This window comes from Salvelinus alpinus, chromosome 17 (genome assembly GCF_045679555.1).
Source record: "Salvelinus alpinus chromosome 17, SLU_Salpinus.1, whole genome shotgun sequence".
Lineage (NCBI taxonomy): Eukaryota > Metazoa > Chordata > Actinopteri > Salmoniformes > Salmonidae > Salvelinus > Salvelinus alpinus.
Genome location: NC_092102.1, coordinates 1,443,950 through 1,470,309, shown reverse-complemented (window position 1 = coordinate 1,470,309; position 26,360 = coordinate 1,443,950). Strand labels below are relative to the sequence as shown.

Below are 26,360 nucleotides of genomic sequence, written 5' to 3'. Positions count from 1 at the left end.
ATTGGGATGTGAATGGTTAACTCAGAAGGCAAGAGGAAAGCTTGTCTTTCAGAATCAGGACATAGGACAGCAAAACCAGAGAGTGCACCAATATAGGACTGGAGTGTAGTGTATTAAAGAGAAGAAGTGTGCCATCGCGGTACGTGGGTAAAAAAGCAAAATATGATGTGGCTGTCCATGGTTCTGATTTCTGTATTTGTGTATGCGCGTTCGTGCAAGTAGAAAAACATATTGACTCACCTGTTAATTGAAATGCATTCCAGGTGACTACCTCATGAAGCTGGTTGAGAGAATGCCAAGAGTGTGCAAAGCTGCCATCAATGCAAAGGGTGGCCACTTTGAAGAATCTCAAATATTAAATATATTTTAATTTGTTTGACACTTTTGGTTACTAAATGATTCCATATGTGTGATTTCATAGTTTTGATGTCTTCACTATTATTCTACGATGTAGAAAATAGTAAAAATAAAGAAAAACCCCGGAATGAGTAGGTGTGTCCAAACTTTTAACTTGTACATATTGAACTTCCATCCTCTCAGGTGACAGGCACAACAATGTATAAATTAATGGTTGGATTAGAATCGCAGTTATAATCGTTGGCCAGTACAGAGAATTAAGTACAAGTACAAAATTTCCTTACAAGTATCATATCACTATGCGATGTTCTATCGATTCCCAGGGTCATTTCATGTTTATCTGAGCTAGTCCCTAGATCGCTGGTTTTTGTAGGAGGGGGTCCCTGGGCAAGAAAAGATTGAAGACCCCTCTTATATTGTATTTGTGCATCTCTGAGTGATGTTCTGTCGATTCTCCGGGGTAATTTCATGTTTTCATGTGTATCTAAGCTATTCACTGTTCAAGCAGGCAGAAATACAGTATGACGCGTTTTGTATTTCTACCCGTTTTGTATTTCTACCTGTTCGATAGCTCAGATAAACATGAAATGACCCTTGGAATCGATAGAACATCGCACAGTGATATGATATAACATTCAAAATGGGTGAATCTTTCCTTTAATGTTAAATGGAAACACATCCAACGCAGATCCAGCCTACTCGTTAGTGCGCTGTTCATGGTCTGTTGTCCAGCTGCCTTTGGACAGGCCCTCTTTCTCAAGATCAAAGAAAATAATTCAGTAAATAAGTCCTGCTGGAGTTCCGTTTAAACCAAAAATACATTGACCTCTTATTAAGACTCTAAACATGGCATTAGTGGTTCTTACAGACACAACCCGGCTTCCAAAGTAATTAAATATTCAGTACTACCACAATCAATCATATTGAGGGTAATCAATTATAAATTGTTTATCTGGTGTTGCTTGTGGCTTGAAGGCCAATCATGCAGATGATTTACATGTCCTGTTTCTAGTAGGATACATCAGTAAATTGGTACCTGCTTTTTCCAGCTACCTTTCTTCCAGCTGCCAGCCTGTCTTACACTCTGGGTCAACGCAAATAGGAAGTGGGGATCAGCAGTATGTGACACATCCTTACATAGCTCCATAAACCCTGTCCCATTGGGACGTGGACGTCAATTACGACAGTGTGCCTCTCCCAACACCTTGCGCTGCGGTGATCACTTGAAGCTTCCGATTCCCCACCAATGTGATGAGAGAGGGTGAGAGAGAATAACCTTTGAATTTGGTCAATGGAGAGAGTCTTGGAGGCTGTGATTTTGATCCCCACTGAACATCAAAGAGACCAGGAGAGAGATGACCTGAATCTGGCTGCTGTCAGTGTTAGACAGTGTCAGTGGTAGATAGACCACAGGAGGGGAGAAGGGTGGCATAATATCATGAGAGAAGAATGTGTGTGAGAGAAGGGTGGAGGCAGGGAGGGAGAATGGCAAGCGACAAGGAGAGGGAGAGCGTGTTAAGAGGGAGGTTGAATATTGGGGGACGAGGGAATATGAGAGCGTATGTGAGTGAGAGGGAGTGGGATAGAAAGACAGAATAGAGAGTAACAGGAGTAGCTAGAGTAAGTAAGTGGAACATAAAGAGAAAGGGAGGAGAGTGAGGGAGTGAGATCAACCTACCAGCTGTAGAGAGAAACAGCAGGGCTGTTTGAATGAGCCACAGTGGCGAGGGAGAGTGTGTGTGTGTGTGTGCGAGGGAGAGATAGAGCTATTGAGGGGGTAGGGTAGGTGAAAGGGTGTGTGTCTGAGAGAGAGAGAGGTTGTCAGACCCCCCTCGAAGAAGAGACTGCTGCTCAGTGCAGTTGCTCTGGGTCCCATTGATACCCATTTGTAGAGTGGGAAGAGCTGAAAATGTAATTTTGAAAGGAGAAAAAAACATGTTTTCTTTTTTTTCTCTTTCCTTATTTTTCCTTCTGGATCTTTACTCATCTCCAATCTGGTCCTCCTTGCTCTCTTTGTGGTTGTATGAAGGAGGTCACTGCGGATACAAAGTAACGGAGCGCAGTCCAAACAACACTGTAAAAGGTATTTATTCTTTCGTTTTTTTGTTTGTTACATACTGATGTACTGTTTTGAAGAATGTTTAATAGAGTAACGTTAGTAGTTAACTCAGAAGAGTAACTGAATGGAGAGAAGGTTTTGGTGATTGGGGACCGACCGAGATAAGTGACAGAAAAGGTGTCTGAAAGTCAAAGGCACAGTAATCAATAGGAAAGGGGCGATCGATTGGTGACAGAGACCCACCGTGCAAAAAGACAAAGATAAGATAACATTTAGAAGCAAGCTTGGATATACACGAGAGGTGTCGTCTCAGCAATCAAATCAAATCAGTCCCAGTAGTCCCAGCGATGCATGTTTCAAACAGAGAGGGGATGTGAGCTGGAAAGGCGCAGTGTTCTTCGGAGAAGAAAGTGAGAGAGAACAGCGCAGGTATCTGTGCTGTAGAGAGCAGAGGGGCGTGTATTACAGAGTGATGGTGAAGAGGTCTAATTCACATGTTTTATGTGGATAGGGAGTGGGATAGGTGCAAAGTGGGACCGTACAGGGATGACATGATCACAGAGGCTTCTTCAAAGCCAACACTCGTGTAATTGGGCATATCACTTAAGAGTAGATTGGTATTACTCACGAAATAGATGATAGAACAGATTTGTCATGGATAAATTGTGCCTTCTATACCCTGTTTCCATGTGATTTCCATGAAATTATTGTACCAGTATGTAGCCAAAACCTTGTGCAGTTGTTAGCTAATCTAGTTCAACCCCTGAAGTAGTCAATAGAAGACGCTTACGGTGTCGACAACTTGAATTGAGTTGTGTTTCTGTGAATATTTGCTCGATACGCGTGAACGTCGAGCGTGAACAAACGGAGAACGAGTCACCACAAGGTAGAGTCGGACGAATGGGCAAGGATTGTCAGAAGTTTATTCTGAAAGGGGCTTTATCACCTGAGGACACATTGAAGCGTGATTACAACAATATTAGGGCTATGGTTTTTTTAAATCGCATGCAGTACCATAGTCAGACCATGTTGCATGCGCCACCTACTTCTTACAGAGCAATAGAGAGAGGGTGGGTGGGGGGGGGGGAGTGAGTGCATACACATTTCGGGAAGGCAATCTGCAAAGCTGCCCCTGTTGATTCCACGGGTGTATGAACTATTATGTAACAAAGTTATAAAATGTGTTGCATCCTGCTGGGTGAGTTCAGTAGCCTGACTACCTATCCACATCGCTCCGGCCAAATGCCACGCCCACTAGCGTTTCTTCTCAGTGTCCGGGTTTGCTTTCTTCCCCTGACGTCTTGTAGAATGTGAACATATTCTTACCGTTCGGATTGGTCCCAGATACCGACGTGTAGGGCCGGAGCCGGCGCCAGAGCCATCATTGGCTTCGCTTAATCCAATTGGCTAGAGACAATCCCATCGCAGTCAACTTTTTTTTTTGTACCACGCCCCTGATTTTGACGTCAGCACAAATGACTTCTAGGGCGGCAGTTTCCGACTGAATGTATGGAGCGATCGATAGAGCAGTGGAGTTACATTCACGTGAGTCGCCAGGCACAGAGTTCAGAGTGAGGAAATTGAAAGGTGAGGAGAACAATCGCGGAGCTCAACACCCGATTTCACACACTTCCTGTTCTGACGCTTGTCAACAAAGTTGAGTTTTATTTCTAACTCGAGTTCTTACTATGCTATAAGCTGTCTCCAGACAGCACCACTGAATGAAGTCAAGTCATATGCGAGTGGCACGGGTTATTATATGATAGAAGATGTGCTATGCATCAATGGTGTCAGACATGCTCGTGAGCTGAGCAGAAGACTTTGATCTTATAGATACGGAAAGTAATTGGCTGTGCCTGCCTCCCTCTAGACTTACAGTGAACATTATTCCCGGTACATGTTATATTGCACAACTAGCAGTCTTGCTATTGACGCGAATAGCATATTTTTCTATGGAAGAACTGGACCCCCGGGGAATTAATTTACAGAACACAAAAAAAATGCCGTTTGGAGGAGAATGGTTACACCAAGATGAATGAGTTCCTTACAAACACAGAACAATTTATCAACGTGAACTTGAATGCAACAAAGACAGTGACATGACATTATCAAACCCGTAATGAGATCAAATGAACATAAATACTGTGTGCGTGTTCAAAGACAATAGGATTCATGTAAAGCATGACAATGAAAGAAAGCATTAATGTAAGCCACGATGCTTGGAGGTTCATTGGGTGCTTTTCTACTCAACAGAACTGGGAGATTTCCCTTTGTAGCCCTACTATCGTCTCTGAATAAAGGAGAGGAATGGAGAGGTCACTGTGTAGCAGATTTAACTCTGGTGTTTGCTGCAGTATCTCTCCAGGGTTTAGTATGGAGAGTGTGGAAGACAAGAGGGAGACATGTTGAGAATGGTTTTGTGGCAGCGATTCTCCTACAAGGAATAAAGAGGGCGAATTGCAACCTACTGCAGAATAAGATGCAGCATTTACAATACAATATAGCTTAATTCGCTCCCATGTGGAAACCATAACTGGGCTGCAGCAGATGGGACACACACACACACACACACACACACACACACACACACACACACACACACACACACACACACACACACACACACACACACACACACACACACACACACACACACACACACACACATAGTAGTTGTGTACATAACTAGAGAAACACATTATTAGAGTGAAACACTTATGATGACTCAAGTTAAACGTCCTATATGCTCTGTTGGTTAAGTGCCATCAATTAAAGGCCTTGAGAAATACTTTTTTATATAAAAAAAAGAAAAGAAAAGCTATCCTTAGATACAAATGTTTAATGAGCTTTCGATTGTTGCTTACTGTAGCGAGCATAACAGCCTCCCAGAACGACACTCATTAGAAAGGTGGAACACAACAAAATAGCTGTTCCACCTGACTCAGCAATGCTTTCATATTACGTAGGACAGCCCCTAGAGTAAAGATGTAGACTAGAGGACAAAGCTAAGAGCTGGTCAAGTGCTACATAACCATCATAATAAAGCACTCTGAAAAATGTATTTTATTCAAAAACCCACTCATACAATATCAGTTGAAAATGCTGTTATATTCCAATAACAAAGCCATAATGTAGGTTTAATGATACTAGAGTATTATACTCTAGTAATCTTGTTCCCCTTCGGCTAAAACACCACGATTCCTAGCTAATGATTCCACTGTAGTAACAGCCTTTTAAAAACTAGTCCAACACAGAGCCAGATGAAAAGCAATCATTGGTGGCCTATACTCCATGTATCGAACAAGTGCCTCATAGTCAATAAATACAGAAGTGTCCCCCCTATTCTTTTTTTCAACAGTGGTGGCAAAGTTAGCGTGAGGTGGTGGGCTTGGCCATTGGCACAGTCTCCAACCAACATTTTTAAAGGCCCTCCTCTTGGCCGCAGATGTTTTTGAAATATATATTTTTAAGCTAATTTCCTGTAATTCTACACAATTCTACACATTTTGCCATTGGCCTGAGAGAATATTTGCAGTTTTAATGCTAATTCCCTACACATTTTGCCATGGTTTATGCTGTGTTTCTCTGCTATCTGAGCAGGACGGTAACCGGGGTTTGAGTCTTAGTGAGTTCCAGAAGGAGCTTTGAGAGTTCAACTCCTTTACATTTCTGTACAATTAACAAACTTTTAAATGCAATTTGGAGAACAGCAAAAATAAGCAAAGATGACCTCAGCCATTATCACCTCGGCTGCTGTAGGTTCATTCACCTCAGTCGTTCTACAAACACATAGCCTATTAGCTATACAATAGTAATATTATGCCCCTGAAAGTGGGGAAATATGAGAAATGATTCACACTGACATGTAGCATCAGCGACGAAACAAAAACGTGTTACATTTTTAGAGCTGTATTGTTTGCATTTAGATTTTTTTAGTTCCTAACTTGTTTGTTAAGATTAGTACAGATTTTCGAATGGGACCCGACCCCAAGTTTGGCAACCGCTGTACTCACCTCTCCCTCTGCTTGCTTTCTCTCTCGCTCTGCTCTGCTTCCTCCTGCATGCCAATGCAAACCTGCCTCAGCCTCACCGCTGAGCGCCACGTCACTGTCCGTCTCAGACTCTCAGTAGCCCACTCTCTGTAAAAACAAGGTTATTATCGGAACTTAGTAGCATATTTTCTTCTCCTGCTGAGGTTTAACGTTAGCTTCTAACTTCCTCCTTATAACTGGCTAAGTAATACTATCCAGAGCCCTTCGATGTTACTGCAATCCTTTGGGTGGTGGACCATTCTTGATACAAACCCGGAAACTGAGGAGCATGGGAAGAAAACCTCAGCAGTATTGGAGTTCTTGACACACTCGAACCGGTGCGCCTGCCACCTACTACCATACCCTGTTCCAAGGCACTTGTCTTGCCCATTCACTCTCCGAACGGCACACGTACACAATCCATGTCTCAATTGTCTCAAGGCGTATAAATCCTTCTTTAACCTGTCTCCTCCCCTTCATCTACACTGATTGAAGTGACATCAATAAGGGATCATAGCTTTCCCCTGGATTTGCCTGGTCAGTCTATTTCATGGAAAGACCAGGTGTTCCTAATGTTCCAATTTTTTTTACAGAGGTCCAGACCTCTGTGTCCTCATATGTAGTAACGGCCATGATCAGGCCCTGGGGCTGTGCCGCAAGAGGGCGGAGTTAGCCGCTTGAGAGAGTGGTGAATGTGATACTAAAAAGGCAAATCTGGGAGGTAAATCCGGAGGACGCCGGCGAACATAGCGAACAAACCACGGTTCATGGTTCCACTCGTTCGCAAAGAGGCAGGCTTGATTAGAACTGTCAGATAACTTTGATCAACGCAGGGAGCAATATTTAGATGTTGACCCGTAATTCATTTTCTTTATGTGTACAAAGTATATATTTGTATTTTATACTGGCTTTAGATCTGGTTTAAATCATTAAAGTTTAGGGAAAGGAAAGGGGGATACCTCGTCAGTTGTACTGAATGCATTCAACTGAAATGTCTCTTCTGCGTTTAACCCAACCCCTCTGAATCAGAGAGGTGCGGGGGGCTGCCATAATCGACATTACACTGAAAACATTTCATATAAAAAAGGTGATAATTTTGGGGGGGAGTGGCCTGCTTTCCTGTAATTGTGTTACATTAGTGAGTTACAGAACAAACGTTAACAAGAGCCGACAGTCACGTCTCGTACACTTCCTCTCTCTGGCATCATCATAATCCCCCTGTTTTAAGCTATATCTGACAACATTTATTAGGATCTTGTATGCCTCAGTTCCTCAACAATGCGTACAGAACCCTTTGTACTAACAGGCAGGGGCTACATACAGTTGAAGTCGGAAGTTTACATACACAAATATACAGTGGGGAGAACAAGTATTTGATACACTGACAATTTTGCAGGTTTTCCTACTTACAAAGCATGTAGAGGTCTGTAATTTTTATCATAGGTACACTTCAACTGTGAGAGAAGGAATCTAAAACAAAAATCCAGAAAATCACATTGTATGATTTTTTATTAATTAATTTGCATTTTATTGCATGACATAAGTATTTGATACATCAGAAAAGCAGAACTGAATATTTGGTACAGAAACCTTAGTTTGCAATTACAGAGATCATACGTTTCCTGTAGTTCTTGACCAGGTTTGCACACACTGCAGCAGGGATTTTGGCCCACTCCTCCATACAGACCTTCTCCAGATCCTTCAGGTTTCGGGGCTGTCGCTGGGCAATACGGACTTTCGGCTCCCTCCAAAGATTTTCTATTGGGTTCAGGTCTGGAGACTGGCTAGGCCACTCCAGGACCTTGAGATGCTTCTTACGGAGCCACTCCTTAGTTGCCCTGGCTGTGTGTTTCGGGTCGTTGTCATGCTGGAAGACCCAGCCACGACCCATCTTCAATGGTCTTACTGAGGGAAGGAGGTTGTTGGTCAAGATCTCGCGATACATGGCCCCATCCATCCTCCCTTCAATACGGTGCAGTCGTCCTGTCCCCTTTGCAGAAAAGCATCCCCAAAGAATGATGTTTCCACCTCCATGCTTCACGGTTGGGATGGTGTTCTTGGGGTTGTACTCATCCTTCTATTCCTCCAAACACGGCGAGTGGAGTTTAGAGCAAAAAGCTCTATTTTTGTCTCATCAGACCACATGACCTTCTCCCATTCCTCCTCTGGATCATCCAGATGGTCATTGGCAAACTTCAGACGGGCCTGGACATGTGCTGGCTTGAGCAGGGGGACCTTGCGTGCGCTGCAGGATTTTAATCCATGACGGCGTAGTGTGTTACTAATGGTTTTCTTTGAGACTGTGGTCCCAGCTCTCTTCAGGTCATTGACCAGGTCCTGCCGTGTAGTTCTGGGCTGATCCCTCACATTCCTCATGATCATTGATGCCCCACGAGGTGAGATCTTGCATGGAGCCCCAGACCGAGGGTGATTGACCGTCATCTTGAACTTCTTCCATTTTCTAATAATTGTGCCAACAGTTGTTGCCTTCTCACCAAGCTGCTTGGCTATTGTCCTGTAGCCCATCCCAGCCTTGTACAGGTCTACAATTTATCCCTGATGTCCTTACACAGCTCTCTGGTCTTGGCCATTGTGGAGAGGTTGGAGTCTGTTTGATTGAGTGTGTGGACAGGTGTCTTTTATACAGGTAACGAGTTCAAACAGGTGCAGTTAATACAGGTAATGAGTGGAGAACAGGAGGGCTTCTTAAAGAAAAACTAACAGGTCTGTGAGAGCCGGAATTCTTACTGGTTGGTAGGTGATCAAATACTTATGTCATGCAATAAAATGCAAATTAATTACTTAAAAATCATACAATGTGATTTTCTGGATTTTTGTTTTAGATTCCGTCTCTCACAGTTGAAGTGTACCTATGATAAAAATGACAGACCTCTACATGCTTTGTAAGTAGGAAAACCTGCAAAATCGGCAGTGTATCAAATACTTGTTCTCCCCACTGTATTTGGCTAAGGTGTATACAGTTTTTCAAAATTTCTGACATTTAATCCTAGTAAAAATTCCCTGTCTTAGGTCAGTTAGGATCACCACTTTATTTTAAGAATGTGAAATGTCAGAATAATAGTAGAAATAATGATTTATTTCAGCTTTTATTTCTTTCATCACATTCCTAGTGGGTCAGAAGTTTACATACACTCAATTCGTATTTGGTAGCTTTGCCTTTAAATTGTTTAACTTGGGTCAAACGTTTCGGGTAGCCTTCCACAAGCTTCCCACAATAAGTTGGGTGAATTTTGGCCCATTCCTACTGACAAAGCGGGTGTAACTGAGTCAGGTTGGTAGGCCTCCTTGCTCGCACAAGCTTTTTCAGTTCTGCCCACACATTTTCTATAGGATTGAGGTCAGGGCTTTGTGATGGCCACTCCAATACCTTGACTTTGTTGTCCTTAAGCCATTTTGCCACAATTTTGGAAGTATGCTTGGGGTCATTATCCATTTGGAAGACCCATTTGCGACCAAGCTTTAACTTCCTGACTGATGTCTTGAGATGTTGCTTCAATATATCCACATAATTTTCCTACCTCATGATGCCATCTATTTTGTGAAGTTTACCAGTCCCTCCTGCAGCAAAGCACCCCCACAACATGATGCTGCCCCCTCCGTGCTTCACAGTTGGGATGGTGTTCTTCGGCTTGCAAGCCTCCCCCTTTTTCCTCCAAACATAAAGATTGTCATTATGGCCAAACAGTTCTATATTTGTTTCACCAGACCAGAGGACATTTCTCCAAAAAGTACAATCTTTGTCCCCATGTGCAGTTGCAAACCGTAGTCTGGCTTTTTTTATGGCGGTTTTGGAGCAGTGGCTTCTTCCTTGCTGAGCGGCCTTTCAGGTTATGTCGATATAGGACTCGTTTTACTGTGGATATAGATCATTTTGTACCCGTTTCCTCCAGCATCTTCACAAGGTCCTTTGCTGTTGTTCTGGGATTGATTTGCACTTTCGCACCAAAGTACGTTCATCTCTAGGGAACAGAACGCGTCTCCTTCCTGAGCGGGATGACGGCTGGGTGGTCCCATGGTGTTTATACTTGCGTTCTATTGTTTGTACAAATGAACGTGGTACCTTCAGGTGTTTGGAAATTGCTCCCAAGGATGAACCAGACTTGTGGAGGTCTACAATCTATTTTCTGAGTTCTTGGCTTATTTCTTTTGATTTTCCCATGATGTCAAGCAAGAGGCACTGAGTTTGAAGGTAGACATTGAAATACATCCACAGGTACACCTCCAATTGACTCAAATTATGTCAACTAGCCTATCAGAAGCTTCTAAAGCCAGGACATACTTTTCTGGAATTTTTCAAGCTGTTTAAAGGCACAGTCAACTTAGTGTATGTAAACTTCTGACCCACTGGAATTGTGATACAGTGAATTACAAGTGAAATAATCTGTCTGTAAACAATTGTTGGAAAAATTACTTGTGTCATGCACAAAGTAGACGTCCTAACCGACTTGCCAAAACTATAGTTTGTTAACAAGACATTTGTGGAGTGAAAAACTAGTTTTAATGACTCCAACCTAAGTGTATGTAAACTTCTGACAACAACTGTACACTATATACACAAAAGTATTTGGACACCCCTTCAAATTAGTGGTTTCTGCAATTTCAGCCACACCCGTTGCTTACAAGTGTATAAAACCAAGCACACAGCCATGCAACCTCCATAGACACACATTGGTAGTACTGTAGAATGGCCTTATTGAAGACCTCAGTGACATTCAACGTGGCACTGTCATAGAACGCCATCTTTCCAACAAGTCACTTCGTCAAATTTCTGCCTGCTAAAACTGCACCGGTCAATTCTAAGTGCTGTTATAGTGATGTGGAAATGTCTAGGAGCAACAACATCTCAGCCGCGAAGCAGTACAAGTACACAAGCTCACAGAACGGGAACGCTGAGTGACGAATCGCGTAGCGTGTAAAGAATCAACTGTTCTCAGTTGAAACACTCACTGCCGAGTTCCAAACTGCCTCTGGAAGCAACACCAGCACAATAACTGTTTGTTGGGAGCTTCATGAAATGGGTTTCCATGGCCGAGCAGCCGCACACAACACACAAGATCACAATGCGATTCCCAGCGTCAGCTGTAGGGGTGTAAAGCTTGCCGCCATTGGACTCTGGGGTAATGGAAAGGCCTTCTCTGGAGTGATGAATCACGCTTCACCATCTGGCAGTCCGATGGAAGAATCTGGGTTTGGCGGAAGCCAGGAGAACGCTACCTGCCCAAATGCATAGTGCCAGCTGTAAAGTTTGGTGGAGGAGGAATAATGGTCTGGGGCTGTTTTTCATGGTTCTGGCTATGCCCCTTAGTTCCAGTGAAGGGAAATCTTAACGCTACAACATACAGTGACATTCTGGATGATTCTGTGCTTCCAACTTTGTGGCAACAGTTTGGGGAAGGCCCTTTCCTGTTTCAGCATGACAATGCCCCCATGCTCAAAGCGAGGTCCATACAGGAATGGTTTGTCGAGATCGGTGTGGAAGAACTTGACTGGCCTGTACGGAGCCCTGACCTCAACCTCATCTGCAAGTCAGGCCTGACTGACTGCGAGTCAGGCCTAATCGCTCAACATCAGTGCCCGACCTCCCTAATGCTCTTGTGGCTGAATGGAAACAAGTCCCCACAACAATGTTCCAACAGTGGAAAGCCTTCCCAGAAGAGTGGAGGCTGTTATAGCAGCAAACAGGGGACCAGCTCCATATTAATGCCCATGATTTTGGAAGGAGATGTTCGACGAGCAGGTGTCCACATGCTTTTTGTCATGTGGTGTATTTAAGTGAGTCTGTCACTCAGATTCATGGAATACTTGGCCATGATGATCCATAATCAAAACGAACCGGATAAGGGTTATTTTCTTTCCTTTCTCTCAACCTGAGTTTTTTTTCATGCTGCCATTGTCCGTTGCCTGCTTTTCTAGGGCTTTAGGCCTCGGATTTTTAGTGAAAAATATGCGATGATGTCTGAAGAGTAAAACGTGCCCTTGGAATATACACGCGATAATGGGTACACTGGGATGAACTGTTGTGTAGAGGAAAGATATATTTCCACTGCCCCTCTGTGTTGCTGTGTTTCCGCTGTGGATGTGAAACAGTAGGAATACTGCAGCAGAGATCCCTTTGATGTTCAAATGCTCTTTCATGGCATTTTAATGCACTCTGTCAAAGCGTGCCAGCCATGTGTATATACTGTATATACTACCACCCCACCCAACAAAAGTTTTTCATTGGAAAATAATGGATTTTTCCAAATGGAAAGCCCCAGAGATTGATTCGTTCATCTAATTTCTTGATGGAACATTTGATGACGGCGTTGGTTTGTTATAAGATCACATACAGCGTCTGCAGTCTGCACAATATTACTAGAAAGATTTGTGCTATGCATTTTATTTAAAAGTTGTAATTATAAATGTAACAAAGTCATCAGCTGGAAAACTCAAGAACAACATTTTGGTCGAAAAGGAGCTTTCAACAATATCACTGGGGACATTACAGCTAAAATGTGCCCTGCACAGTAGGCTACCCACCCTCCCCACCAAGTATAGCCTAGCCCAGGCAGGCGAGGCACTCAACACACATTCCACCTGACCCATTTATACCCAGTCTGGTGGGGAAAGAGAGAGCTCCGCTTTTGATCTGCACCAGACTAGTGCCAGCCAGATTAAGTGGTCTGACACCTTAGCTGCTTTCTAGCTACACTCAGAACAGACGAGTCTGTCTGTGAGTGTGATTCCGAGCTATCTGTATTTGAAACCTTGTCAGCCTATCTCTAACCTTTGAGGATAGCTAGATGTTTCCAGAAAAGGATGGCCCTTGGTGAAGTGGAGTTGGAGGATGGGGAGGCTTCAGAGTAGATCAAAGAGTTGGGAATTGTTTACCGAGGAGTGTAGGCTCGGGATAATTATTTTAATCAAGCACTTAATTAATGATAGGATGTCTGTTTGAGTAACAGTATGATTGTCATCTAACATTCTGTTTGATTAATGAAACGCAATTGTTTTGGAGAGGCGATCGATTAATTTCCCTGTGAGATGACGGTAAGCCAATCATGGTAGAGGATGGTGAATTATACTCTTATTATGTGTTCTTATCTCATTTGAAAATGAATTAAGGCAGCAGAAATGTATTTGTGACCAATATTTAATTGTATTTACCTGCAAAACATGAAAATGGATACATTTTAGATGGTTGACTGTCTCACATCTCGACAATAATATAATTTTTGCATCAAGTGCTTCCTTGGTTTACCAGAAGTCAGAAACATAGCTAGCATACAACATGGCCCTCAAGGAGTTAAAATTGACTTCCCTGAGTGTTTGCGGTCTTCCTGTATTGAGTACCGCACTTTAGAAATGATCTACTGAAGTTTAGCTCCTCCTCCCCATCTTCTCTGACCACTCCCCACTTCGATGGCCAATGATCCACTCGTAGGTACCTCCCATATAACTTATCAAAGCCCCCTTTCTCATTAGAAGTGTTAATTCTGTCAGTCTCTCTGATGTTGTAATAGACCTACGGCACATTCCTAAATGTCTCATGCTTAAGTAGAGGGGACAATCAGAGTGAAAGAGGTTGAAGGATGGAGACCTAGTGAAAGAGAGGGATATGGAGGACAGAACTTGGCCGCTCTACTTTCGTAGGACTCAAAAGTGGGACAATCTGTTCCTTGGATACTCTCCAATTCTAGTTTCTGGGGACCAATACACTGAAAATATATCTATACTCACGCTCTGTCCTACATAGAGAGAGAGTGAGGGAGAGGAGAGAGAGAGAGAGAGAGAGAGAGAGAGAGAGCGCGAGTGTGAGAGAGAGTGGAACGCGTCTTTAAGGCATAAAAAATGCTCTGCGCTGCGGGCCGTATTTATGACCATTCCCTTGAGATCGACCCAAAAAAAGGAGAAAACCCTAGATCTAGACTTAGACTTAACTCAAATGTGACATGCCAGTTACTGATCGACCATCTGTCTTGAAGAGAGGAGTGTTGCTAACAGGTGTAAGATGTAATGTCTGACAGTACACATGTGCATGATATAGCATGTAGTTCTGGTGTGTTCTGGTGTTGACTTGTAAGGCAATGTTAAACTATCTTTCAATATTTGTTTTATTTATCATGTATTGTATGATTTCTTTACACAGCTACTGAGGGGGTCAGATGTCAATGCCAGTCCAATGTCATGGTGACTTTGTTGCAAGTGATGAGATCTAGATCCTATCTTCCAACGCAAAGAGGAAAAGAAAGATGGAAGAAAAAGATATCATTAAACCTTTCTCGAAATCTATCCATCCATCCATCTTTGCTTCCTGGGCACTGAAAGAGGGCAATTTATCTCTGTCCTCGTTATCATGATTAATCCTCCTCTGATCCTCCTCTTATTTTCAACTCCTTCTCTCTCCTCTTGGCTTCTACACACCTCAGTGAACCCATATGTTCTGTTCCCCATATCACTGTCAAATACCCTGTTTGGGCCCCATGCCCTTTCTCCAGGTTTCCACCGGGGTTTCTGGTGCTGATCTGAGTTCAGACCTGTAGGCCCTAATTTTCAGATCATTCAGCTTTTCCTCTCCCCAACTTCAGTGTCTGTCTTTCAAAAACACAGTCTTCAGATGGTGCTAAGCTCTCACTGTTTTCAATCCATTGGGGCCCTCCACGTACTATTAGTCATGCAGAGCAAGCCAACAAGTGTGATGTTGTCAGTTTTTTAAATCAGAAGGGAGCTTTATCCTTGTATTGGGAGGTTCATGAGGCTTCAGTACCTACTGTGGTACCTAAATGTGCCTCAAACTTGTGATGTAGGCCTATTTTCCGTACCAACTCTTACACTCCTTGGTTGCCAACCAGTTCTTTCTCTCACCCCCTCCTCATCCAATCACTCTTATATCCTACTTTTCCTCCCAGGGCTCTTCAACTCTCTTTCGACACCTTTCCAATCCCCCCAATTGTTCTCTCTCTCTTTCTCCCTTTATCTGATTACTCTGCTTTATGCTAAATACATCTCACTCTTTCTCTTTCTCTCTCATGTATCCCCCCTGTGCTTTCTCTCCCCAATTAGTTCGTTCTTTGACGCTCCATTGGCCTGTCTACCCTCTGCCTGTCCTTCTTCTCTTATCTCTTCCAGTGCAGACTCCCAGGTTCTTAAATATTTAATGAGACAATGTACATAAATCAGCCTCTCTCCATCCACCCTGGTTAATTGTATGATGGTTTTAACCTCCTAAAGCCTTGTAAGCGTTAGGCTAACATGCTGCGGTTTAGCAAGGTGCGAATTATAGAAGCCATCGCCGTTAATACGAGGCTTGGTTCGGGAATGGCGGATCTAATGCCACCAACAACAACTAGAGTTTATGATGAACGGTAGCTTGATATTGCATGAGAGTTAGTTTGGGTTGGCTTCTTTTGGTTCATTTCATAGGTAGTTTCCTGCATTTCTAAGCTACTGGTACAGGTTATTTGCCTGGAGTGTACACTTTTATTCAACATTTTTGAATAGTTGATGAATTATACAAAAATATAAACACAACCTGTGTTAAACCCATGTTTCATGAGCTGAAATAAAAGATCCTAGAACTTTTCCATACACACAAAAAGCAAAAAGCTTATTTCTCTCAAATGTTGTGCACAAACTTGTTTACTGTCCATCCCTGAGCATTTGTCGTTTGCCAAGATAATCCATCCATATTAAAAAGCATGATCATTACACAGGTGCACCTTGTGATGGGGACAATAAAAGGCCACTAAAAAATGTGCAGTTTTGGCACACAACATAATGCCACAGATGTGTCAAGTTTTGAGGGAGCGGGCAATTGGCATGCTGACTGCAGGAATGTCCACCAGAGCTGTAGCCAGATAATTGAATGTTCATTTCTCTACCATAAGCCGTTACTTCGTTATAGAAAATTTGGCAGTACGTCCAACCGGCCTGACATCCGCAGACCACATGTAACCACGCCAGCGAAGGACCTCCACATCCGGCTGCTTCATCTGCGGGATCGTTTAAGACCAGCCACCCGGACAACTGATGAAACTGAAGAGTATTTCTGTCTGTCATTAAGTCATTTTGTGGGGAAAACTCATTCTGATTGGCTGGGCCTGGCTCCCCACTGGGTGGGCCTATGCCCTCCAATGCCCACCCATGGCTGTGACGCTGCCCAGTCATGTGAAATCCATAGATTAGGGCCTAATTTATTTATTTCAAATTACTGATTTCCTTATATGAACTGTAACTCAGGTATACCGTTGAAGTTGTTGCATGTTGCGTTTATATTTTTGGTCAGTATACATACAGTGGGTATAGAAAGTCACCACCCCCTTTCAAAATGTTCACATTTTGTTGCCTTACAGCCTGAAATGAAAGCACATCAAATCATTTATTTTCCAGCTTTATTTACACATAGTAACCCACAATATCCAAATATATATATATTTTTTTTTTAACTCTGAAAATGAATTACAATTAAAACAGTAAAATAACCTATTTGGATAAGTGAACACCCCCCAGAGTTAATTCTTGGTGGTAACACTTTTGCTTGAATTACAGCCACGAGTCTCTTTGAAAACGCGTCTACTACCTTTGCACACCTAGACTGTGCAATATTTGCCCATTCTTCCTTGCAGAATTGTTCAAGCTCAAATTGCATGGTGACCGCTCATGGACTGCACTCTTCAAGTCATTCAACAGATTCTCTATGGGATTTAGTTCGGGGCTCTGACTAGGCCACTCAAGGACATTCACCTTCTCGTCCTTCAGCCTCTGTGCGGTTGCTTTGGCGGTGTGCTTTTGGGTCATTGTCAAGTTGAAACGTGAACCATCTTCCCATTTTCAACTTCCTGGCAGAGAGTTGCAGGTTCTCTACAAGAATCTGTCAGTATTTTGCAGTGGCCATTTTCCCTTCTATCCTGACAAGTGCTCCAGTCCCTGCTGAAGAGAAACACCCCCACAACAGGATGCTGCCACCGCCGTGCTTTACTGTAGGCATGGTGTTCTTTGGGTGGAAAGATGTATTGGATTGTCGCTAGACATGTGGTTTTGTGTTCAGGCCAAAAAGTTCAATTTTGACCACAGCACCTTTTGCCACTCGGCCTCGGAATCTACAATGTGCTTTTTGGCAAAGGTCAAACAAGACTTGATGTGGCTTTTTTTGAGGAGTGTTTTTTTCTTGCCACCCTCCCATAGAGGTCAGATTTGTGGAGCGCTTGTGATATTGTGGTCACATGCACACATTGACCAGTCTTCGCCTAAAGGCCTGAAGCTCCTTCAAAGTCACTTGGCTTCTTGGTAGCCTCTGATCAGTCTCCTCCTTGCCCGGTCATCCAGTTTGGAGGGACGGCCTGATATATGTAGGGTCTGGGTGGTGCGATACGCCTTCCACTAATTAATAATGGTCTTAACTGTGCTCCTATGGATAGACAAAGGCTTTGAAATCTTTTTATAGCCATCCCCTGACTTTTGCCTTTCCACAACTTTATCTCGTACTGTAGATCTTTTGAAAGTACCTTTCCGCCCGTAGTGGATTCTTTGCTTTGAATTGCACTACCAAGCAGAAGACTCCTCTATGAACAACTGCTTTCATTCTGAACTAATCAAAGTCACGACAATGGATCACAGATGGAAGCCAATTAGCTTGTTGTGTAATCTGGAAAGTGGTTGGTTATACCTCAGCAAGTTTGCAATTGCAATTCTAAGGGGCGTTGTTCACTTATCCAAATAGGGTATTTTACAGTTATAATTTTAATACATTTTCAGATTTTTTTCCCATTTTTCCCCCCACTTGGATATTGTGGGTTACTGTGTGTAAATAAAGCCAGAAAAGGTGAATATTTTGAAAGGGGGTGGTGACCCACTGTATTTGATAGATTCTTTATTTGATTTAGTGCACGTACTATGGCCCTTGCAATGTTTTTCATTGAGCCCCCCTCTCTAATGTACACTGAACAAAAATATAAACGCAACAATTTCAATGATTTTACTGAGTTACATTTGATATAAGGAAATCAAATCAAACCTTAATCTATGGATTTCACATGACTGGGAATACAGATAAGCATACGTAGGTCACAGATACCTTAAGAAAACCAGTCAGTATCTGGTGTGACCATTTGCCTCATGCAGCGCAACACATCTCTTTCGCATAGAGTTGATCAGGCTGTTGATTCTGGCCTGTGGAATGTTGTACCACTCCTCTTCAATGGCTGTGTGAAATTGCTGGATATTGGCGGGAACCGGAAAACACACTGTCGTACATGTCGATCCAGAGCATCCCAAACATGCTCAATGGGTGACATGTCTGGTAAGTATACAGGCCATAGAAGAACTGGGACATTTTCATCTTCCAGGGATTGTGTACAGATCTTTGCAACATGGGGCACTGCATTATCATGCTGAATCATGAGGTGATGGCGGCGGATGAATGGCACAATAATGGGCCTCGGGTTCTCATCACCCAATCTCTGTGCATTAAATTTGCCATCGATAAAATCCAATTGTTTTTGTTGTCCATAGCTTATGCCTGCCCACCGCCACCATGGGGAACTCTGTTCACAATGTTGACTCGCCCACACTACACCATACATGCTGTCTGCCATCTGCCAGCTGAAACCAGGATTAATCCGTGAAGAGCACACTTCTCCAGCGTGCCAGTGTCCATCAAAAGTGAGCATTTGCCCCTTGAAGTCGGTTACGACGCCGAACTGCAGTCAGGGCAAGACCCTGGTGAGGACGACGAGCACCCAGATGAGCTTCTCTGAGATGGTTTCTGACAGTTTGTGCAGAAATTATTTGGTTGTGCAAACCCACAGTTTCATCAGCTGTCTGGGTGGCTGGTCTCAGACGATCCCGCAGGTGAAGAAGCCGGATGTGGAGGTCCTGGGCTTGCGAGGTTACACGTGGTCTGTGGTTGTGACTGCCAAATTCTCTAAAACAACATTGGAGGCGGCTTATGGTAGAGAAATCAACATTACATTTTCTGGCTACAGCTCTGGTGGACATTCCTGCAGTCAGCATGCCAAATATATGCTCCCTCAAAACTTGACACATCTGTGGCATTGTGTTGTGTGAAAAAACTGCACATTTTAGAGTGGCCTTTTATTGTCCCTACACAAGGTGCACCTGTGCAAGGATCATGCTGTTTAATCAGCTTCTTGAAAAGCCACACCTGTCAGGTGGATGGATTACCTTGGCAAAGGAGAAATGCTTAATAACAGGGATGTAAACAAATTTGTGCACAAAGTTTGAGAGAAATAAGCTTTTTGTGATTATCAAAAATTTCTGGGATCTTTTATTTCAGCTCGTGAAACATGGGGACCAATACCTTACATGTTGCGTTTATATTTTTGTTCAGTGCATTCGGAAAGTATTCAGATCCCTTGACTTTTTCCACATTTTGTTACTTTACAGCCTTATTCTAAAATTGATTGAATTATTTATTTTCCTCATCAATCTACACACAATACCCCATAATAACAAAGCAAAAACAGGCTTTTAGAAATGTTTGCAAATTTTTATAAAAAAATTACAAAGATAAATACTTTTTTACATAAGTATTCAGACCCTTTGCTATGAGATTCGAAATGTTTAACTCTGGTGCATCTTGTTTCCATTGATCATCCTTGAGATGTTTCTACAACTTGATTCCACCTGAGTCCACCTGTGGAAAATTCGACATGATTTGGAAACGCACACAACAGTCTATATAAGGTCCCACAGTTGACAGTGCATGTCAGAGCAAAAACCAAGCTATGGGGTCAAAGGAAATGTCCGTAGAGCTCTGAGACAGGTTTGTGTCGAGTTACAGATCTGGGGAAGAGTATCAAAACATTTCTGCAGCACTGAAGGTCCCCAAGAACACAGTGGCCTCCATCATTCTTAAATGGAAGAAGTTTGGAACCACCCATACACTTCCTAGAGCTGGCCGCCATGCCAACCAGAGCAATCGGGGTGGAAGGGCCTTGGTCAGGGAGGTGACCAAGAACCCGATGGTCACTTTGACAGATCTCCAAAGTTCCTCTGTGGAGATGGGACAAACTTCCAGAAGGACAACCATCTCTGCAGTACTCCACCAATCAGGCCTTTATGGTAGAGTGGCCAGATGGAAGCCACTCTTCAGTAAAAAGCACATTATAGCCTGCTGGGAGTTTGCCAAAAGGGCACCTAAATGACTCTCAGACCATGATGAAACGAAGATTGAACTCTTTGTCCTGAATGCCAAGCGTCATGTCTGGAGGAAAACTGGCACCATCCCTACGGTGAAGCATGGCGGTGGCAGCATCATGCTGTGGGGATGTTTTTCAGTGGCAGGGACTGGGAGACTAGTCAGGATCGAGGGAAAGATGTACGTAGCAAAGTACATAGAGGTCCTTGATGAAAACCTGCTCCAGAGCGCTCAGGACCTCAGACTGGAGCAAAGGTTCACCTTCTAACAGGACAAACGACCCTAAGTACCAAATAAAGACATCACAGGAGTGGCTTCGGGACAAGTCTCTGAATGTCCTTGAGTGGCCCAGACAGAGCCAGAACACGATTCAACATCTCTGGAAAGACCTGAAAATAGCTGTGAGCGACGCTCCCCATCCAACCTGACAGAGGTTGAGAGGATCTGCAGAGAAGAATGGGAGAAACTCCGATATACAGGTGTACCAAGCTTGTAGCGGCATACCCAAGAAGACTGAAGGCTGTAATCGCTGCCAAAAGTGCTTCAACAAAGTACTGAGTAAAGGGTCTGGATACTTAGGTATATGTGATATTATGTGATTATTTTAAATAATAAATGTGCAAAAATTTCTCATCCTGTCTTTGCTTTGTCATTATGGGGTATTGTGTGAAGATTCATGAGGATAATTTTGTTTTTTAAATGTATCCATTTTAGAGTAAGGCTGTAACGTAACAAAATGTGGAAAAAGTCAAGGGGTCTTACCACCTCCCGAATGCACAGTATGTGTGCTTACTGAAGTGGTTTGTGACACATTTCCTTCTTACCCTACCATTCTCCAGCCGGCCGCTCATCTCCATGGCATGCCAGCCTCACTTCCTCTGACTTCCTCTGTTGCTCACGGTGAAGTGGCCATCCTTGTCACTTACTGGCTCCTTGGGAATCACTTTCCCCACATGCTCAATCATATTTTTCACTTGCTTACTTTACACCACAACTGTTCAATGGGCGTGCTTCCCGTTTGGGCTCTGAGACATGAGCAGACCTTATTGATTTGCATGCGTCAAACATTCTTCCAGCAACTGTCATTCAATGGTGCTGACACACAAACCCTAGACCCTATTTACCCTATTCATCCATTATGCTTGCCATTTTCCCTATGTGAGTGATGTGTCTGCACTTTTGTCATGTCTGTAATTCTTTCAAAATCCTGTGTCTTTCCAGAAGCAGGCCGTCTATCCTTGTTGTGCCTGCTACTAGAGTCTAAAACGAATACTAACCCTGTGGTCTCGTGATGTTTTATTGAGCTCCGTCTGTCGGTCTGAATCTACAAATTCACATCTATGTAGGTTTCACCGCCTTCATTTTCATAATTTTTTTGTTTTATACATTTTTAGAAATGTGAAGACGCTCCAAAAACACTAACCAATTCCAAACATGAAACTGCCAATGGGGCAGTGGGGAATCCTAACGTCATCCACCATCATTCAGACAGTTTTTGGACATGATCTAACTCTGCATGATGTCAGGCCCTGTAGCCAGACTATGCCACGTAGAGAAACCAGAACAAAGCATATGGAGGAAACCAGAACAAAACCAGAACAAAGCATTTCTCAGTCAAATGCTCATGAAAGGGAAGCCATATTAAATTGTGCAAGTCTTGCTGTTATCATTGTGTTTTACCAGAGAAAACAGTGCTACTTTAACAATGGTGCTCAATGCTCTTGACCATTTGAGATAGTAAACGGCATGTCCTCTCTCCGTGCATTGAACTTGCAAATATTCATAGAGTTTACATATAGGCCGTCTTTCATCAGCCCTATTCCATATATTTCCGGCAGCAAATGGAAGATGTGTACCAGCACTCATAGCCTATGTGAGAAACCAATGTCACCAATAAGTTATTACTTCTATTGCATATGGCTACACTACTGTTCATATGGCTATGCTACTGTTATTATGGCCATGCTACTGTTCATATAGCTACGCTACTGTTCATGCCAAATGCTAAATATTTTTTATATTTTTGACTTATTTTCTCACAGTTTGAGAAATGTGTTGATTTCAATGTTATCAGTCAATGTGTTAATTATCTATTTAGTTAACCCCTTTCTCTCCCTCTCTCCTCCACAGCATGTTTTTGGGGGTGAAAACGATGTCGCACGGGACAACCATGTCACGTTGCAACAATAGCAATGTCACCCGGCCCTCTCTGCAGTGACCCTGCACAGCAAAGGATGCTGGGAAATAACAAACACTATTATCCTGGGGAGGACGACAAGGATGGGGAGGATGAGGAAGAGGAAGAGGAGCAGGGACAAGATAACAAAAAGGGGGATGGTAGAGAGAAGGAGAACGGAGGGATGGAAGGGCTCGAGGAGATTGAGATGAAGGGAGGCAGACAATCACACGAAGGTAAAGGGGAGGGAGGTAAACCCTCAGCCATTGTAGTTGGAAGGCAGAGAGGGGACCGGACACTGAGGCCAGACAATCCAGGAAATAGAGGCATCCCTTATACGTCCAATCAGGCCCCTCATAAGCAGCAGCACCAGCAGCAGTATCACCCGGCCCCATCCACTCAGACCCAGAAAAGACGTGCTCACATGGAGCGCAGTATGACCACAGTGGCGCCCATAGAGGACACTCGACTAACCATGATGGTGTTTCGGATTGGAATCCCTGACATCAAACAGACAGTAGGTGCATGTTCACGGTACTGCTAAGTACGAGTATGTCAAGCTGCTATTATATACTTCTTACGTTACTATCATAACATACATTCAGTGTAACAGCCAAGCCCAGGCCAGAGATAAACCCTGAGGGGAACCATACTCAATTCAGAACAACCATCTCTGTCACATACAGTGCCTTCAGAAGGTATTCATACCTCTTGACTTCCACATTTTGTTGTGTTATAACCTGAATTCAAAATGGATTAAATATGTTTTTTTCTCACCCATCTACACACAAAAAAAAAACATAATTCCAAAGTGAATAATGTATTGATAATGAAATACATACATTTCTAATTTGAGTTAATACTTTGTAGAAGCACCTTTGGCGGCAATTACAGCTGTGCACACCTGGATTGTACAATATTGGCTCGATATTCTTTAAAACATTCTTCAAGCTCTGTCAAGTTGACGGTTGATCATTGCTAGACAGATGTTTTCAAGCCTTGCCATAGATTTTCAAGCCGATTTAAGTCAAAACTGTAACCAGGCCACTCAGGAACATTCAATGTCCTCTTGGTTAGCAACTCCAGTGTAGATTTGGCCTTGTGATTTAGGTTATTGTCTTGCTGAAAGGTAAATTAATCTCCCAAGCTGTGTTCGAATATTCATACTAACCGCACTAACTGTACTATTGTGATGTAAATTGAGGATGTAGTATATTTATTGGTCATAGTATGGATATAGTTAGTATGCCAAAAGTTACTGGATGTCGTACAACATTTTCCACAATACAAAGTATACAAGCAGTGGACACTATTTACGTGCTTTAAGGGCACATAATGCAATTCTTCAGAAAATGGGCATGGCTTCACAACATTATCAAATTTGAATAAAATGGTGGAAAATATGCAGCTGAAGTCTGACGAGAGCGGATACAAATTCATTGCTTTAACTAATTGTGACAAATGTTAAGAAAATGTTGAGCAATGTAATAAAGTAATGACTTTCAAATAGGTTACATTACATGTTATGTTGGATGACAATTTGTTAGCTACGCTATCCTTACAAACTGCCTAGCATATTATTACAGCAGTATGTACCAATATGTTAGCTAGCTAGCTAACATTAGTTGGCTACTGATACTTGCCACTCGAACTTGCCAGTATATTAACTATATACTATCTAACTAACTACCCAACGTTTATTGACTTATTAGTGATTATTTGTGCGTTCTCAATGGACATTGTTAATTCTGTCTATCTACTCCGATTTCAGAGCACTCTCATCTGAGTGTCAGAGCGCAGAATAACTTACGAACGCTCAACACCCGTTGAATATGGCCTGAGTCAGTAAACGTCAGCAAAAAAACGTTATTAAGTTGTTGCCAGCAGCACAGTTACAGTCACCAAAGCTCTGGATAATATGAAAACAGACTAACCAGCTCTGCCAGGGCGAGTAAAATTGTCAGAGTGAGGTGTTTTCTTACTTGTGTCTGGAAGTAGCTTGCGAGTTAACCAGTTAGCTTGGGTGCTTGACTGCCGTTGTGAAGTCAGAGCGCTTTGATCAACCCTACTCCTCGGCCAGAGTGTCCAGTATGTGCTCTGAACGCTCCAAGAGCGAAACGCTCTGAATTTACAAACTGACAATCTGACAATGCTCTGGATTTACGAGCGCACTCTGGCACTCCAGATTGGATTTACGAACACACCCGAAATCATAAGCGTCTAGCTAATAATTTGTTATGCTAACAAGCCAGCAACAGCATCAACTTCTGGTAGACAGGCGAAGCACTAGTACGCTCAACTGAAAGGATACCGTTCGTTTGCAGTATACTAAAATTAACTAATAGTATACAGAATGTAAACTCAGCAAAAAAAGAAATGTCCTCTTACTGTAAACTGCATTTATCTTCAGCAAACTTAACATGTGTAAATATTTGTATGAACATAACAAGATTCAACAACTGAGACATAAACTGAACAAGTTCCACAGACATGTGACTAACAGAAATGGAATAATGTGTCCCTGAACAAAGGGGGGATCAAAATCAAAAGTAGCAGTCAGTATCTGGTGTAGCCACCAGCTGCATTAAGTACCGCAGTGCATCTCCTCCTCATGGACTGCACCAGATTTGCCAGTTCTTGCTGTGAGATGTTACCCCACTCTTCCACCAAGGCACCTGCAAGTTCCCGGACATTTCTGGGGGGAATGGCCCTAGCCCTCACCCTACGATCCAACAGGTCCCAGACGTGCTCAATGGGATTGAGATCCGGGCTCTTCGCTGGCCATGGCAGAACACTGACATTCCTGTCTTTCAGGAAATCACGCACAGAACGAGTAGTATGGCTGGTGGCATTGTCATACTGGAGGGTCATGTCAGGATGAGCCTGCAGGAAGGGTACCACATGAGGGAGGAGGATGTCTTCCCTGTAACGCACAGCGTTGAGATTGCCTGCAATGACAACAAGCTCAGTCCGATGATGCTGTGACACACCGCCCCAGACCATGACGGACCCTCCATCTCCAAATCGATCCCGCTCCAGAGTACAGGCCTCGGTGTAACGCTCATTCCTTCGACTATAAACACGAATCCGACCATCACCCCTGGTGAGACAAAACCGCGACTCGTCAGTGAAGAGCACTTCTTGCCGGCCCTGTCTGGTCCAACTACAGGGGGTTTGTGCCCATAGGCGACGTTGTTGCCGGTGATGTCTGGTGAGGACCTGCCTTTACAACAGGCCTACAAGCCCTCAGTCCAGCCTCTCTCCGCCTATTGCGGACAGTCTGAGCACTGATGGAGGGATTGTGCGTTCCTGGTGTAACTCGGGCAGTTGTTGTTGCCATCCTGTACCTGTCCCTCAGGTGTGATGTTTTCGGATGTACCGATCCTGTGCAGGTGTTGTTACACATGGTCTGCCACTGCGATGACGATCAGCTGTCAGTCCTGTCTCTCTGTAGCGCTGTCCTAGGCATCTCACAGTACGGACATTGCAATTTATTGCCCTGGCCACATCTACAGTCCTCATGCCTCATTGCAGAATGCTTAAGGCACGTTCACACAGATGAGCAGGGACACTGGGCAT

At 43.3% G+C, this 26,360-nt stretch overlaps 1 protein-coding gene across 1 annotated transcript in view; it reads left to right on the top strand.

Moving 5' to 3' along the window:
* The first annotated feature begins 1,897 nt into the window (after positions 1-1,897).
* Positions 1,898-26,360, top strand: part of LOC139541937 (SH3 and multiple ankyrin repeat domains protein 1-like) — a 60,775-nt gene continuing 36,312 nt past the window's right edge. Inside the window, exons 1-2 of the mRNA XM_071346851.1 lie at positions 1,898-2,440; positions 22,736-23,298. Of these exons, the coding sequence (XP_071202952.1) occupies positions 22,798-23,298 (501 nt within the window). The 5' untranslated portion in view covers positions 1,898-2,440; positions 22,736-22,797. The remainder of the gene's footprint in view (positions 2,441-22,735; positions 23,299-26,360) is intronic.